Raw genomic sequence first — 17,272 nt, 5'->3', positions numbered from 1 at the left:
TCACTACGGAGGATAGGTACTCAGACTACCTAGATATAGCAAACAAATATAGTTATAGCAAGATAAGGTTATTAGTTTATATACTAGACTGCTTCGTTTTCTATACAGCAAATGGTTATGTGAATTAAATAAACAGAATGGGAAGAAGCAAACTGTCTTTTTTTTCTCCATATCAATTCTTATCATGTGTAAAAATGCAATATTCCATTTATTATTTGCATATGCTTCTTTCATTGTCCTATTGTCAACTTTCATTCGACATCTAACACCTTTACATATGATGCAAGCTCTAGTTGGATCTTTTTCCTCGACCAATCAGACCTGGTATGTATTAAACTTATCAGCAGAGATCACCAATAATGGGCGGTTGCAGGGTGCATTCTTCTGACCAATGACACGCCAGGACGGTTTTCAATTGACCAACCGACAACTAGAAATGTTGAGAGACAATCAGGAGACAACCAATCGTAGACGGCTCTTGGGTGCATTTTTCCGACCAATGACAGGCCAGGATTCTCCCATTTGACCAATCACAGACCAGCAGGTGATATTTGCACCTGTGGTGAACACACCTTTCTTCACACCAGTCCATTTTTCTGTCATTCACGGTCGATTTCTAGCCCAGTGAAGACCGTATCTTTTTCCTATCACGGAAAGCGCACGCGTGGAGCATAGTAGGGGGAAATCACCTATGTGGAGATCCGTGTGTGCAGGCGCTACTCTCCATCCCGGAGCATGCGGACCTGAGTGAGTGAGAGTGAGTCCACTTGCCATTGAACAGCCGTTAACTTGAAGCCTTTGTTTCTAAAGCTTGCGGAAAAGGATGCGAAAGATGAACAGAGCCCCAGGCCCCAGGCCCCATCGTAATGCCCAGGACCAACGTTCATGGGATTACCGAGGGACACCTTCTAACTCGCGAAGGAGTCACAAAGAGAACCTCCAACATATCATCTACCCGGAGACCTGCGGTGCTCAAAAGGTGAGACCGACGACCAGGTCGAGTAGAATCGAGCAATTGGCCTTTGCTTTTCGCAGCGATTTGCTTAAGAAAAAATTTCAGTGGTTTCAGTGGCGAGAATTTTCTATGTGTTTGAATGTTAGATTATAAAACAATCTATTTTCCGACACATTGTCCTCTTCCCCGAGGCCATGTTAAACATCTTGTTTTCGTAAGACACATATCTCCATTTCCCATTGAACGCATGTTAACTTTTGGTCTTTACAGCGGTGGGATGAGGAAGATGAACAGACGCTCCAGTCCCCATGGTGGCATCTATGATAACATCGGGGCACTACTGAGGTACCCTTCCTGACCCCCCGAGCAGTCACCAAGAGAACCTCCCTGCTCTTCTACCCGGAGACCTGCCGTGCTAAATAGGTGAGACCACCGAAACCATTGAAAGTTTTTCTAATGTGTTTGAATATTATTCCAGGATCTACTTCTCCGACTTTTTTTCCGCTTTCCAGATGCTGCCACCGTTGAACACCTTGTTTCCGTAAGACACATATTTCCACTTCCCACTGAACGCATGGTAAATTCTGGCCTTTCTTTCTTGCAGAGGTGGTTGGGAAAGATGAACAGAAGCTCCGGGCCCCATCGTGACGTCCATGATAACATCGGGGCACTACTGAGGAACGCCTTCTGGCACCCCGGGCGGTCACCAAGAGAACCTCCCGGCTAATTTACCCGGGGACCTGCCGTGTTCAAAAGGTGAGACGGGAGTCTAGCTATCTAGGCCCAGAATCGATCAATCAAACGCCTGCTTAGAACAAGTTTTTCTAGTGTGTTAGATCCTGTTTTAACATTCAATTTCCCGACTTATTGGCTACTAGCCATATTTCCGTAAGACACATGTCCGGTCATATATTTCCACTTACCATTGAACAACTGTTAACTTTCAGTCTGTTTCTCGCAGCGGTAGATGAGAAAGATTGTAAACCGAACCTCTAGACCACATCTTATCGTCGATGATAACATGCAGTGCACTACTGTGGGACGCCTTCTTGCTCGCAGAGGAGTCTCTAAGAGACCTCCGGTGTTACAAAAGGTGAGACTGGCGATCAGGTCGACAATCGAGCATTCAAACGTCTTGTTTTTTTTATCCCAGGCTGTGTTTTCCAACTTGTGGCCCGCTTATGTCCGCTCCACCAAAGCCGGCACTGTACACGTTTTGTATATTGTTTCAGTATTTTCGGAGCACTGCCCGGTCGCACGTTACATTGCCACTTGCCATTGAACAGCCGTTAACTATAAGTCTTTTTCTTATCTTGCAGCCTTGAACCAAGGAAGATTTGTGCGCTCTGAACCCCTGAGGAAGACCTAGGGCGTGTGCGGAGTACTGGAGTCGGAGAAGCGTGCCGAAAGTGATGCGTAACTTCGCGGTGCTTCAGGGCCGACAGGTCGGTAAAGTCATCACTGTGAGTACATTCTATGCAACTTGCTCCAACCTAACGCTGAGGATTTTGACACTTTTTGGATGTAATTTGAACAGGGCTTCACGTAAACGAGAGAATATGCAAGCCTGGCTGCCCGTCCTTAATTGCCTGTAATCTTACTTTGTTGTCGTCACGCATATTAAATGGTTGCGATTGTTCTACATTAAATTGACACTGAATAAATGTTAACTTTAATCCATTGTTTCGTGCAGCGATGGGTGAGGAAGTTCATGCGTGCGCCCATGTCTACCGGAGCCATAGACGTGAAACAAGGACATCACTGGCCTGTTGTATGCAGTACCTGAAGCACCATGAACAAAGACTCGACTGCTAACGTTATATCAGCATTGTAAGTTATTCTTACACAACCTACTCTAATGATGTGACGTTGATGATCCTTCTTTACATATGCTTTCTAAAACTCTACAGTTATTTTAACCAAGAAAACATTAGCCTGTCCTTTTCTTATACCTGTGATTCGACTTCTTTTGTAGTGACAAGAAGCTGGAAATGCAGACATCTCAGCAGCTTCCAGGAAAGAGATCTCAACAGCTTCTAGGAAGAAAACGGAGGACCCGGCGGTGTTCGTGTGCACGACCTACCAGAAGACCAGTGGACCCAGTGGAAGTCAAGTGATAATGAATTTTCGTGTGGGTTCGCATGCCCCGTTTCAAGGCGTAGGCAGCCCATTTTGATCTCGCATTATTCGTATATTCGTTATGTGTTATTTACTTGATTCGTAGCAACCAAATTTTGCGTAATTGCTAAACTTCATCTTGGCGTAATATGCATAGGGCTCTTCTGAATTCAGTGTAAAGCGTCAAAATGTATTATTAGATATGGTATTCCAGTACAGGACTATCGGTGGCTGGCACTAAATTGGTTTTCTTGTTTTAATGTCTTTTCATAAGACTTTTGTTCTCACTTCAAGCCGTTTTTATTTCACGTATTTTGCCTCCGTTCTTGTACAACAGTGGTCAACGGTTGGGAACTTAGCAAATGTTGATATTGCCGGTCTCATTGGTATTGAGGTAGCTTGGGGTCTTTTGTGCTTGACGTCCTGTGGAAAGTTTGCTGTTGAAGGCTTAGGCTATAACGTTCAGACACTCCTGGTAATATCGTGTACTAACACACACACACCGGCGCGCGCACCCACTTTAACACTAGTAGAACTCACTGTCCCTACAAAATAACATCTAACACTAGCACTTGGCACATCAACTTCTGTACATCACCATCACTCAGCACAGTAACATATTAATACAATAACACTCTGAACAAACGTCTGAGCCTTCTAAAAGCAGCACAATAACTTTCCGCGGGACTTCATGTACGGAAGGCTTCGAGTTGCCTCCACTAATACACCGACGATGTCAACATTTGCTAGTTCTCAGCTGTTAGCCACTTTTGTCCTAGAATGGAGGCAAAATACGCGAATACACGAGCTTTGAGAACAAAGGCTTTAGTTTTTTTTTCTCCCAAATTGGCTCTTCATATGTTTGTCATTGTGTAAACTGTTAAAAATAGCCATCGAAAGTTTTGTACATATAGCAAATAAGTTTTTTTCTGGATGTCATAAGTCACATTGAGACTGTTTTCTTTATTGGAATTTAAGGTTTGATTAGAATGTCGTAATTTGGTATCTGTGCAGTGGAGCAAGGACGTTATATAACGTCCTTGAGTAGAGGTAGGTAATATGCTTGGATAAGTTCTTGCTGATGAACCTTCGTAGAATAAGCGCCTTACTACTGTTCTATTGATGTTCTATCCATGTAAATAATGAAACAGTAACCTCACCTACATGTATATAAATGTAGTCGTTTGCGTGAAATTTATGTGTTTAGGGCAAAAGGAAGGAACGTTGCTTTTACTTAGAGCTACCTTAGATCCTTCACTTCATGTACACTGTACCAGAATCATGTACACTGTTTTGTATGTCACACTGAAAATAAATGAATGTTTGTTTTGTGTCCATTCATGTACATTATGAGCAGTGAATAAAGTCTTTTGTTCTCAATTCCTTTGTATTTCTTGTGTTTCGCTTCATTCTTGTACAAGAGTGGCCACATTGTCCTAGAATGGCAGCAAAACGCTTGAATACAAGTTTTCTGAGAGCAAAGGTCTTTTTCGCTTAGATTCATTGGGTGAATATATTTCATTACCAAATTGATATTGAATATCACCGAGAAAGTTATAATTAAGTTGAGCTTTACTGCCAGGGTACTTCTAGAAAATAGTAAAATGCAGTTGTACTGTTCTTAGCTAGGGTGATTCCATGATAGTCTTGACAACGTACCGTCAAAGTCGTATTTTTGAAAGGCATTCTATTTACAACCGCGATCATTTCAAGTACGGTACGTGGTATTCAATGTGCTTGAAACGGATACTTTGTTGTAGATAGTGGTCACCAACCGTTGTTGTAAGTGTATGTTATTCCAGTGAAAGTGTGGACTAGGCAGTAAACAAAATGACCCTGTGTCCTTTTCATAATGTTATTCTAGGCTCTTTTTCTCGACATGTTACCCTTATGCATATATCTCCGCTTCCCCGACGCTGCCAAGTGTACATATTTTGTAAACATTATTTCTTGCCGTAAGATAGTGAGGTCTGGTCACAATTATAAGTCACACACTTCCACTTGACCGTTTACAACCATTAACTCTAAGCCTTTGTTTCTTGCAGCGATATCGAAGCAGATGATACGCACGTACCGACCGGCGGCCCTGCTGTATGCAGTATCTGAAGCACCGGGAACAGAGACCTGGTTATAGACTAGGTGCCATTAACACGTAAGTAGATTTACGCTACGTGATACGACCTAAAATAAAAAATAATTTTTTAACGAAACGTTTTATCTGTAATTACAACAGAACTTTAAGCAAGACAACTTTAGCCCGGCTGTCTCAATCCTGCTTTCTGTGATTTGACTTTATTGTCGTCAAAGACGGATCCAGGCGTCAACGACTACACCAGCCATGGGCACGTAGTCTTACTGCTGTCATCATGCCCAACTTACATGGCGGACCAATCGCGATGCTGTCAAGTTGTTATTCATGCGCATGCCCAGAACGATCGGTGTCCGTGTGTACGTCCTGCCAGAGGACCCTGTTGAAGTGAAGTCAAGTGTCTTGTATTCTAGCTGCCTTTGGTTAGTGGTACATATTTTCTTTAAAGTTATTCTGTTATTCCAATGCTATTAGTTAACTTTAGTCGTCTTTGAAAACTCGTGCAAGAACGGAAACAAATACATGAAATCAAAACGACTTAAATTACGCACAAGAGTGGTGAACAGTTTGGAATCTACTGAATTTTGATATTGTATTTTCATTGGTATTAAGGTACTTTAGTACTTGATATCCCTTGGAAAGTTCGCTGTAGTACTTGATATCCCTTGGAAAGTTCGCTGTCGAAGGCTAGGTGGACTTTCGGACACACAAACACATCCACTTAAATACTGGTAGAAAGCACACCATACATTAATATCTGACACTGGCAATTAGCACTTTAACATCACCGTGTTACCGTATTAATACGTTACTGTGGTAAAAACGAATTCGAACGTCTGAGCTTTCTCCAGCAAGAAAATAGCTTTCTCCTAGATATAAAGTGGAAAAATGCGAGAATAGTCGAGCTTCGAGATCAAAGGTCTTCTTAGATTTGCTCTTCATATATTTGTAACTGTTTTAATGTCATCGACAACGTAATTTCCTTGGTGTGTATACGTAATGTCCTTGGTGTTGGCGAAAGACAAGATCGGAAATGCAACAGTAGAGAAATTTTCTCACTTTATTTTCCTAGTTCAAGTTCGGCATATGTTCAGTTAGTTGTAGATAAACAAACGACTGTCGAATATTGTATTGTTGTTCTGATCATCTATGATTGTTCGTATTCGGCAAACTTTATTTTGATATCAGTGATATCTATACTGGAGTGATTGATAATAAAAGGATTTGCTTGGTGGTGTCCATTCATTTACAATATAAGCAGTGATTAAAGTATTTTGTTATCACTAAGCCTTTGTCTTTCTTGTATTTTGTTTCATTCTGGTACAATTGTGGCCACATTGTCCTAGAATGGCAGCAAAATATTTGAAAACAAGTGCTTTGAAAGCAAAGGCCTTTTTTTTGCTGAAATCGGATCAGTATGTTCATTACCTTCGATTGATTAGATATTTCTTCGGAAGGTGTAATCAACTTTAGTCCTAGGGGTGTTTCTAGAAAGTATTGTGAAATGTAATTGCATTGTAAGCTTAGGTCCTATAAGATGTCTCGATTTTTGGACCATCGACTGACGTCCATTTGAATACTAAATCTGGTTCATGTACCGTACTATATATACTGGAAACGATTTCCGAATGTGAGCTTGGTTGTTAATCAGGAAGTTAACGAGTCAAAGATCATTTTGTTACTATATATAACGTTAGCATCTGTAATTTTTTCGCAGCGTAGATTATTTTGTTTTGTCCTTTGTACAGACGATTTTTTTGTTGTCGCCTAGTTTAAGTTCGTATGTTTCGCTTTCACTCCAGTACAAAAGCGGCCACCTTGCCCTAGAGTAGAAGCAAAATATATGTACATTGGCTTGAGAGCAAACGTCTTTCTTTTATGAATAGAAGTCTGTAATTGGTATTGTGATGTGCAAGAAAAGAGTCAAGAATTCTATATTTTCCAGCTTGATAGAAAAAATATTACTTAGGTTATTGCAATTGTAACGCATTTTCAAGAAGACTGATATATTCTAGAATTTTGCTTACATTGTGTATACTAGAGTATCTGATGTCATATTTCAAACACATCATATACTTTGCGTATCATGTATCTATTTTGTCAACAATTGATTTTGAATAAACATGTCGAAACCAGGTGTGTATTTCTTTGTTGCCTTGACCTCGGACGGCCGTGAGCAATATAGAAAATTTATACTTTTATTCCAACTGTGATTCAATTAAAATGAGCACTTCCTATTTGGTCTATTGATCTTAGTCATGTTCCAGCAACCAATCGAGATACAACTGATCTCGTTAAACTGACATAACGCGATACTATCTGACCACAAGATTACGAGGTCGAAGGTTAGATGTCATATGTTAATATTCTCGAGAGCCTGAGAAACGTTTCCGGTCTTGCGGAGCTTCGTAGGTTTGCTTCGTCATCTTTTCTGCTTTGCGTCAACTCGTATGTTTATGGAGTAAGCAGTAAGTAACATTATATCTAACTGAAGTAGACCCTTTGTCTGTTCGTGATAGAATTGGTGCTCTAAACAGTGCAGTGAGGTCGTTGATTGGTAGAACCAACGAGGTTGAAAGAGATTTTTAGACACCATGACAAACACGACCCATTCTCAATTTCTGGCATTCTTTTCGACCGATAAACGACCCCCTGTGCACTGCGTCGTTTTGTTTATACTTGATAAATGACAAGATTTATTGTATTTAAAAGCGATATACGTTAGTGCGTTTATTTGTGTGTGTGTGTGGGGGGGGGGGCATACACGTAGACTCATATGCACATGAAGTCGATTCTGTCAAATGCAAAGTAGCCAATTAACACTTACTTGGTAGGATCAATTTCTTGCTGTTAGGTATTGGCAATGCGTTACAAAGACACACTTTGAAGGGTTTTCTGATATGTAATTATTGCTTTCTTTTCCTCTAGGAATGGGTGACATAATTGATGACGTAGATAAGTCGTATCCACTGCACCCAGCCACATTGCTGAAGCGACTGGATGAGCTACGGTCTGAACAATACATGGTGGACGTGATGCTGTGTGCGGAAGGGAGGGATATCCCCTGTCACAGACTAGTATTGGCCGCCTTCTCTGACTACTTCCACGCTATGTTCAACGGAGCCCACTGTGAGAGTAAGAAGGACAAGATAGAGATAGGAGGGGTGAGTGCAGAAGCACTACAACAGCTGGTGGACTATGCCTACACTTCCAAGATAAACATCACCACTGAAAATGTACGGCCCCTGCTTGAAGCAGCCAACATGCTGCAGGTTCCCCTAATCAAAAAGGATTGTGAAGCGTTCCTGAAGAGGCAACTGAATACTGGCACCTGTTTAGGTATTTGGGTATTGGCAGACCTAGTGTCTAGTGAGTCTTTGCCTGAGAAGGCAAGAGCCATTGCCCTGCAACATTTCATACCAATATACATGATGGAGGAGTTCCTTCAGCTACCAGTACACTACCTGAAGACGTACCTATCTGATGAGGACCTTAATGCTAAGAAAGAGGAAGACGTGTTGGATGCGATCATGCTTTGGACAAGACATGATCTTGAGGAACGGCGAGGACACCTTGAGGAGCTTATTGAGTGTGTTGATTTCTCAAATGTGAACCAAGACTATCTGAAGAACATTCTGAAGAAAGACAAAGTGTTGGCAGGAGTTCGTGGGATCAGAAAACAAATTAGGAATCTGTCTGCACGTGCAAGACCTCGTCAGATTCGCCAAGAAGAAATTCTGGTTCTTGGTGGTGAATCATATGAGGAGGAGGATATGGCTGAAGACCCTGAAGGTGTCAATCGCAAGATCTACAGACTTGATCTCAACGGCATCTGTGTTGACAAAACTGTAATGCAAGAGTCTTTTCATGGCAGTAAGGGAATTGCAGCATGTGTTTTGGAAAATGATGTGATTGTGACAGGGGGTTATGAGTCTCTGTCTCAAGCATGGAAGTACAAGCCAGCTCAGGATTCTTGGACTCAGCTGGGATCCCTAAAGAATGGTCGAAGTTTCCATGGGATGGCGGTTGTGGGGGGACGGGTGTATGTTGTTGGAGGTTATGACAGAACTTGCATTGGAACACCTCAACCTTTTGTCGAAGTTTACCACAAGAGGACCAATAGTTGGAAAATGAGAGCACCGTTACTGGAGCCAGTGGCCGAATTTGGTATAACTGGATGTCAAGGCAGGATCTATGTATTTGGTGGTCAGGGTGAGCATATGGAGAGTAATGCTGTGCAGTGCTATGACCCCAGAGAAAATGATTGGACTTGTCAAACCATCTTGGACAAACCTATGGGAGATATCAAGGCATGCACAGTGAACTCCAAGATTTATCTGGTTGGTGGGCAGTTAGAGTGTGTCCTGCAGTACCATTACCACAAAGATGAGATGTATTTCGAGAAGTTGGCTGAACGACTGGATGCATGGCACTACTGCAGTGCCACAGTGCGAGGTTCAGAGATCTTCATCACAGGCGGCCAGAGAGGGGAGCCCCTTGCAGATCTACCAGTCAATATATCAGAAGAGGAATATGATCATCTTTACATGACAAAGTTGGCTACACTTCAGTGTTATAACACGAGCAATGGTTATATGTTCATGGAAAACGATGTGCCATTTAAACTAACCAGACACTGCACTGTAACTATAGCTAAAGACTAGTAAAAGTAGTATGGTAAACATTTGTCATCTTGGCTTACTACAGAATACATGTGAATGTGGTGCTACAGAGGAATGATATAGCATCATCTCCCTCTGATATGTTAAACTTTAGGTGCCAAAATTGAACTTGTTCGGAAGTTCTTCTTATAGCCATTTTAAGCAGTTATGCCATCAGTGGAATAGGGCTCAAATTCTACCAGCAAATTCAGTTTTGTTTGATGATGAATGTGGTGTAACACGTATACAACTGGCTATATATTGCTAATTGCCCAAACCTACAGGTTTTCATTAACTATCGTAGAAATTAATGCCTTTTTAGTATTGTGGTAAGAATATATGTATGACTTCTATCAGGGGTATGGTTTTTCATTTTTTGTAGTAATTAGCATAATTGACCGTTTTTACATATTAGTCACAACACATACATATTTGGTGTTTTAGCTCTGCTTATCCAGTAAATGTTATGCATTTTTCTATTGTTTGATTTTTTTAGATAGCACTAACATTGACACTTTTTTATGACTCCTTATCTGCAGTACAGATAGTTTATTCCAGGTTCAGAAAGAAAACCTTAGAAAACAATTGAAGAAAGTAGGCATAAACTATGTTTTTTCTAGTCTTTGCAGGGGAAAAATCTCTATTGTGTTAACACAGCTCATTTCATTGTTGCCAAATGTGCTTATTAATGCTATTTTAAGGCCTAAATTAGTAAATATGTTTGAAAATAAACTACAAGTCATGTTTTAGACTCTTGTCTTGTTCTGGGTTCACGAGTTAGGTAGAAAACAAGACCGGTATATTTTCCTTTCATACTTATTAACAAAGCTGCAGGACATCCTAGTAAGTATTCAACTTTAGTTACATAGTTACAAAGGGATAAAAACAATGGCACACCCAATACATACATATAGGGCATCTGGTCAAAATAAGGCCTTGGTCAAGATTGACCTAATGACAAACATAACGGGTTCGTAGATTTTCCTGAACAGCCTTTGCTAGTCTCAGTCCTGCTGTATCTGATTGAATTTTCATGCAGAAGAGATTCTGTTCCAGGTCTATGCATGAAACCTCTAATATTGAGGACTGGCATTTTTGATATGTGGTAACTACTGATGAATATAACAGTAAAGACAAAGAAGAATCAACTTGTATATCCAGCCAAACCCATTTTATTTCTTCTACATGTAATAATATGTCAAACACTAAGCAGACAGCAAGATTACAAAATTACATGATGTAGACCACTTTGACACCTCTGTATTAATCTCTGCCTTCTATTATTTCCTGCATTCTTGTTTCTACTTGTCCAACAAATGCAGGAAAGTTGCTGTCCGTGAGACACAGATGGAGGATGGCGTCCATGTGACCTGGGTCTGTGAACAGGTTAGTCTGCTGGTAGGCTAGTGGGAGGTCACAGGTCACCGCACCTGTCAAGATCTGAAAAGAAATTAAATGGAAATTATGAGTCCTATTGTGATGCACTCAGCAACTGTAGCTATACTCAAAGCCATAGATATCTACTATATGAAGAATTCCTATGACTATTTCAGAATTGGTAGCATATTAACAAGATTATCAAATGAATGTGTATGACTAGGTGTATGGACTATAAGGCAGAATAATCTAAATGATCACTTTGGTGAAACTTTTGCAAAGACATCATCTGTTATTGATACCCAAGCAAAGGCATTGTTATGTTTATTGCAATTACTTAGGTTGGCAGCATAATATTCTCTAAATCGTAACACTGAACTCATTCTACCAAATATCAATCATTCCATATTGAACAGACAATGCTTTTGTATTCTTAGATAAAGCCTTACAATGTATGATTCCTTGTCTCATCAAAGAGCGTTCAATCTCTAACATTTTCCCTGCATGAAAATATTCCTACTGGGTCTAGGTATGTGGACTTGCCTTTGCCATATCAGGCACTGTAACACGCCCGTCACTTATTTGCAATGTTTCTTTTGCAATGGCGGTCTCAGTGTCTTCCTTTTTGTCTTCTGTCTGCTTGTCATCATCTTTGCCCCTGGATTCTTCTGGTGTTGAGGGGATGACACTGAAAATGCAATTTGGGAAGAATATGCATCATTGAAAAGCTCTTTTCTCACATCATTTATTGAGTTACACAGACTCCCTACTTGTAGAAATATTCAGGGATCTAACGCAGTAACAGCATGTTGTTGTATATCACCTTTCTTCTTATTTTTTATAGGATAGGTTTATGTTTGAAGGCTAATTTCAAGTGACAAAAAGATGACTTGCGATCAAAACAGACAAAAACAACTGTTGACCCACCTGGTGTTAACTGGGAAGTATTTAGACAGTTCTTTGACACAGGCAGCACAACATGCAATACCAGACTGTTGGCCAGAGGGCGCCACTTGGACACGAAACATGCGGCTCTCGTTGTTGAGTTTGGAGACAAACAGTAGACTGTCCCCCTTATGCACAGCTTTCAACCACTGCTGTGCATTGTGTAGAGAAAATCCCTCTAGAACTTCTGCTCCTAAATATTAAAAAATTTCCCTGTAATGTTTTTTTCCCTGCAGCTTGATTAAGAAAGTGTGGAAGAATTGGACATTTTGGGGGTACAAAATATGTTTTTCAATACAGCTTCTACCGAAAAATAACGCAAAAAAGATTTTCGACAAAATAATGAATACTTCAGGATTTCTTTGAGAGTCTATCTGCGAAGAAACTTCGGTCTGATACCGTCTCTGTTGATAGACATTTCTACATGTATGCAGGTATTCTATGGGCTAAATGCATTCATGCGTTTATGGACCGATGTTTTGACATTCAAAACATCTGTACTAGATTTTGCGTTTGTAAAGAGAAAAAAATTGCATTGTGGTTTTTCATTGTCATAGTTTCTTCTACAGCTAACGTTACTTAGTGGAAGGCAAATCAGCACCCACCCTTTGTCAGCAACAGGTGGTTTGTTTCCGTAAGAGAAAGGGAGAGAACCCCATCGTCACACCCAAAGAGCTTCCATGTTCCTTGGGGTTTAGATTTCTCGTCTTTTCCCGAGGCAGTTGGGCCGTCTGACGCTACGAATCGCCCGTAACGAAGCAACCTCCACGCCCTTGGGCAACCTTGTTGTTCATCCGTCATTTTGATACTGGGCTGTACCACTGGACGGGATTGGAGGGGTTGCATATTTGATCGTAATAATACAGTTTGTTCCCCCTCATACAAAAAAAATTAATCTGAAATCATACATATACATGTATAATATATACCTAACATATATGTAATACTGTAAATATGTTTGGACATTGATTCTATTGTACAACGATTTGTTCACGTAACGCTGAATGTAACGTTACCTGCCAAGATAAGGTATAATCCAAGATGGCGACTGCAGACTATGGTGGGAGGAAACAAATTCTCCTTGATGAGTACCAAAAATCCTCTTTTATCAGCAAACCAATCTCGCTTCGCGGTGTATTTACCTCAGATTTCATGCATAACTAGTTCAATGAGGCAGTGAATGTTTGATTGACATCTGCTCGTACCGATAAAGGCCTGTGCTGACCGGATTGATGTGCCCGAAGTTTTCGTCTGCAAATGCTGGTGACAAATTATACACAGTCGAAAGACTCAGCTTCTGCACCTGCGTCGTCTGCTGCCCAGTCCCAGAACATCTTTGCTTTCTTGATCGAAATCATAAATAACTGAGATGCCCAAGTTCTTAGCGGTGGACTACTTGGCTGAGGTAAAGTAACATTGCTGTGTCTTACATTAGGTAACGCCCCCTTTTTAATGTTTTTCAGCTGCAATATGGGCCTTATAAGAGACACGCCACAATAAGAGACACATAAAATTGTATCAGCTGTATTTTGAAATATTTTTCTAAATTTGTATATTCGTTATGATGACTATACTACTGTGTTTAATACCATTTGGGCATTGTCAATGACAAATGTTGCATTGTATGTAACGTTAAAAGCCTTTAGTGACATTTGCTTAATTAAAAAAATTGAGGGGGCTTATGAAAAAGGTTATAAAGTATCACAAAGTGTAATGCATCATGGTCTATTTTCAAAAGCCTCTGGGTATTCTATATGCAAGAGGTCTTTAACTTTAAGATAGCTCCACATGTATCACACTGCATTTAATATATGCACACTTGAAACCATTGAACTGACTTATTCCAGGCGGTGCGCAGGCGGCGTGACTTCCTGAGCCGTACCCTGCTGACCATCCCCCACCACATGGACCAGGTGGATGCTTACACCCACAGGGGAATCCTACCTGATGACACCTATCGCAAGCCTTGGCAAAGAGGTCAGTTATAATCTACTGTTGATTTGGCCATACCTTGTTCTTGGATGTGAAAAAATAATCCTAAAAGGGAAAAAACACATTTTTCTTGATGCAAACATTTACAGCAGGTGTATGCAGTCAGAGGCTTCCCTCCCGATACTCTATCTGTTTTCCTCTTGTCCCCTCTTGCCAAATATTTACTCCAGGTTGAAGCAATGCATGATAGAGTATAATAAGATATTTGAGAAATCTCTGACTGATGACATTGATGACTGATGCATTTGACTTCAGCTCAATGTAAGAACCTGCAAGTGGAGGGCCAAGTGGACGAAATCCGGGAGGATCTGACATTACTATGTGGTGGACTGACAAGTCTGAGGCTGGAGGAGTTTGATACAGAAGAAAGGTATGCTTATTACTTTTATTCATATCCCAATAATAGTACCACTAACAAGTATCAAAATCTGAGCTTCTACCTTTCACTTAAGTGTATGATAGTGTATAACAGTGACACCTGTGCAGACCTATGGATATCATACTTATTGTTTGTTTTCTCTATCACGACCGCTGGAAGATCAACTCTTCAGAGAGCAAAAACTGATATTGTGACACTCGTTCATTTCTCTTTCAATATTTCCATGCCCCAGGGATGTGTCTGTGTATTACCACAACGAGGTAGTGTTTGAACTGATCCCCAGCTCCAACCCAGCCTCCCAGGACAACAGTCAAGACTGGGAGGACCTGGTCGAGGGTGTGGTCAAGCCAAAGGGCTCCTGGGAAGACTTCTGTCAGGAGGACCTGGAGTCATATGCTGATGGTAGATAAATGAAGCTTCAGTCTGTTAACTCTAGTTTGAGGGAGATATTTAGGTCCTTAAGTTCAGAAACATAGCTGTTTTGGCCTCCCTGGCAGTGTTTTCAGACACTGCAGTAGTATTACAGGATAACACCCACTTTCTGAAAGCTGCGTGGTATCGTCTATTAAAAACAGCAAGTTAGCCAGGTTAGAAGATAGCATGTCAAATCAGTAGCTCAGTCTATCTTGTACCACATGTAGATGATGATGATATTACCAAAAATAATTCAATCAGGTTGGTAGAAATAAGAATATAGGAGAATTCTTTTACACAGCCAGTATATATTTACTCTGAGGAAGGTGTCTGAGAGACATCAGAACGTTAGGAAAGTAAATCTGGTCGTGTAGAAGAATTCTCCTATTATATCTGATGATAAATAAGGCCAAAAAAAGCAGTTACTCAAGCAACTGAATATGATTGAGTTGCTTGAGTACTAGTAACTGCTTTTTAGTGTATTTTGCTACCTGGATGTCTAACATTCATTGACGGATTATATACTAGTCTTACATCAGTGAACTACTATGTTTTATTTCTATTTCAGACCCTTCTGACTTACTTGAGGAGCCTGCCTCAGAAGACACCATGAGCAGGTACCGGGCCCAGCTGCCTACCGTACAGGCCATGTGTGGCAGGCTGCAACCCAAGATGGTGCAGGATCCCTTCAGCAATGCACAAGGAAAAGGCTGCTACTCAGAAAAGAACTTATTCAAGTAGGCACTAAGTTAAAACAAATTTTGAAGAATATCACTATGATGCAAACTAGTTTATGTTAAGATAAAATCATTATCCAAACATAGTGTAGATTTTGCATTTTTAACAGCAGATTAATTAATATTATGCATCATTTCAGATCTTAAGGCGCATTTATTCCGTCACATTCTTTTGTAAACAATTTAATGCTAAAAGAATAAATAAGCAGCTGTTTGCTTACATATTCTATTTTTCACAGAAGAGATATGTCACTCAAGGAGGACAAAGTTGACATAGAAGACAGCCATGTGCAAGGAGAGGTGTTTGAGAAACAGCCCCTTGTTGATGCAGAGGTGGGTAAATAATGATCCTATAATATAGTTCATGTAGGTTTTGGGGAGGGTAGTTGAAAAGGGCAGGATAATTGCAGGAGTGATGAATAAAACTCTGATGAAGTTTGATTCTCGGTAACTTCTTTTTTACCTCAATTTCCATCAGTACTTTAAATATTACAGGGGATGCTGGAAGATGAGTTGCTGCCACAAGTAACTACCCCAGGTTCTGATGGTCAGATCCTTCCCAGCAGTCAACAGTTGCAGGGGATGCTGTGTCTTCAGGAGGAACAGATGGAGACTGGAGTTGAACCCGAGATGCACTCAAGTCAAGGTGCATGCTCTTTCCTTATTTTTATCACCCTTAAAAAACTAGAACAGTAGAACAGACAACAAGAAAAGAACATGCACATACTTACATTTGTCTGAAGTACTTTTTGGTCAACTTTACAATTATAAGATGAAAACATCTTTAAATAAGAGATGTGAGGATGGTTGGGAAATCATCTAGTTGATGCATTTCTAAGTTGTCTCGGAGATGGAAGCTAGAAAAGGCTGTGACTTTAATGAATTGCAGCTCACAGCCACTTGAATTTTCTGTGTTTTGTTGATCATCATCATGGCCCTTACTGAAATATTTTCAGAGCATATTACATGGTATGCCATATTGTCTAAGTTCATCTGTTATGCAGATGATAATCCACACAACTTTTTCCAATGACAGACATTCAAGCACTGGTCACCTGTTCGGGGAAGTCTTGTACAAAAGCTGGCAAACCTCAAGAGACATTTGAGGTCTGTGAAGAAATCATTAAAGTGGAGGAAACTCTTCAAGATTTCTCACAACTCAACTCACAAGGTATAAATGTAATTTATCTCAATTTCCTTCAGGTCCCATTTTTAGGAGACCAAAATTGGATGTGTGTGACCTTTGATTGCACAGTTGGAATATGATGCAAAGTGTAAGTCTTAGAGTATAATCTAAAAAACAATAAAGCACAAAATGTAAAAAACAGCCATTTTGTGCAAGATCTGGAAACATCCAAGCATGTACCAAAATGACAAGAAACAGCCTCATTCCCACTCTTATTTCAGGACTGGAGTCTAAGTCTCCCTGTCAGGTAGAGAAGTCTCTGTTAGAGTCTCCTGCTGAACTTGATCAACCTGAGGACCAGCAAGCCAGCCTTAAGGAAATGCTATCTGAAGTTTCCCCTATCAAGATGTCCCCAAAGCCTTCACTGTAAGATCTTACCCATTTTGTAAAATCTGTTGATTAAGATAATAACAATCAAA

At 40.4% G+C, this 17,272-nt stretch overlaps 3 protein-coding genes and 1 long non-coding RNA gene across 6 annotated transcripts; 3 read left to right on the top strand and 1 right to left on the bottom strand.

The window, feature by feature from the left end:
• The first annotated feature begins 1,563 nt into the window (after positions 1-1,563).
• On the top strand, positions 1,564-4,967 carry LOC118431451. Of its 2 annotated transcripts, XR_004832980.1 has the most exons (4): positions 1,564-1,711; positions 1,917-2,048; positions 2,275-2,418; positions 2,931-4,967. It is a non-coding gene; the product is annotated as an uncharacterized LOC118431451 (long non-coding RNA). The 2 variants fall into 2 exon arrangements; XR_004832979.1 differs by lacking the exon at positions 1,917-2,048 and having other exon boundaries at positions 1,693-1,711.
• A 2,531-nt stretch (positions 4,968-7,498) lies between these two features.
• On the top strand, positions 7,499-9,831 carry LOC118431397 (kelch-like protein 3). 2 transcript variants are annotated; one of them, XM_035842592.1, is made up of 2 exons: positions 7,499-7,630; positions 8,091-9,831. In XM_035842592.1, exons 1-2 carry the CDS (start codon positions 7,513-7,515, stop codon positions 9,824-9,826), a joined length of 1,854 nt encoding a protein of 617 aa, XP_035698485.1. In that variant the 5' UTR covers positions 7,499-7,512; the 3' UTR covers positions 9,827-9,831. The 2 variants fall into 2 exon arrangements, with proteins under 2 accessions (XP_035698485.1, XP_035698486.1); XM_035842593.1 differs by having other exon boundaries at positions 7,536-7,623.
• A 1,144-nt stretch (positions 9,832-10,975) lies between these two features.
• LOC118431437 (meiotic recombination protein REC114-like) lies at positions 10,976-12,961 on the bottom strand. The gene is made up of 4 exons (XM_035842672.1): positions 12,751-12,961; positions 12,128-12,338; positions 11,744-11,888; positions 10,976-11,263 (listed from the first exon to the last, which is right to left on the bottom strand). The coding sequence occupies exons 1-4, from the start codon at positions 12,944-12,946 to the stop codon at positions 11,087-11,089; spliced, it is 729 nt and encodes a 242-aa protein (XP_035698565.1). The 5' UTR covers positions 12,947-12,961; the 3' UTR covers positions 10,976-11,086.
• Positions 12,962-14,376: 1,415 nt separating this feature from the next.
• LOC118432275 lies at positions 14,377-17,223 on the top strand. The gene is made up of 7 exons (XM_035843810.1): positions 14,377-14,507; positions 14,749-14,918; positions 15,499-15,667; positions 15,907-16,000; positions 16,163-16,313; positions 16,704-16,838; positions 17,075-17,223. The coding sequence occupies exons 1-7, from the start codon at positions 14,377-14,379 to the stop codon at positions 17,221-17,223; spliced, it is 999 nt and encodes a 332-aa protein (XP_035699703.1).
• The last annotated feature ends 49 nt before the right edge of the window (positions 17,224-17,272 follow it).

The sequence above is a fragment of the Branchiostoma floridae genome, chromosome 15 (assembly GCF_000003815.2).
Source record: "Branchiostoma floridae strain S238N-H82 chromosome 15, Bfl_VNyyK, whole genome shotgun sequence".
NCBI classification, from domain to species: domain Eukaryota; kingdom Metazoa; phylum Chordata; class Leptocardii; order Amphioxiformes; family Branchiostomatidae; genus Branchiostoma; species Branchiostoma floridae.
This window is presented reverse-complemented; position numbering and strand designations above follow the sequence as displayed.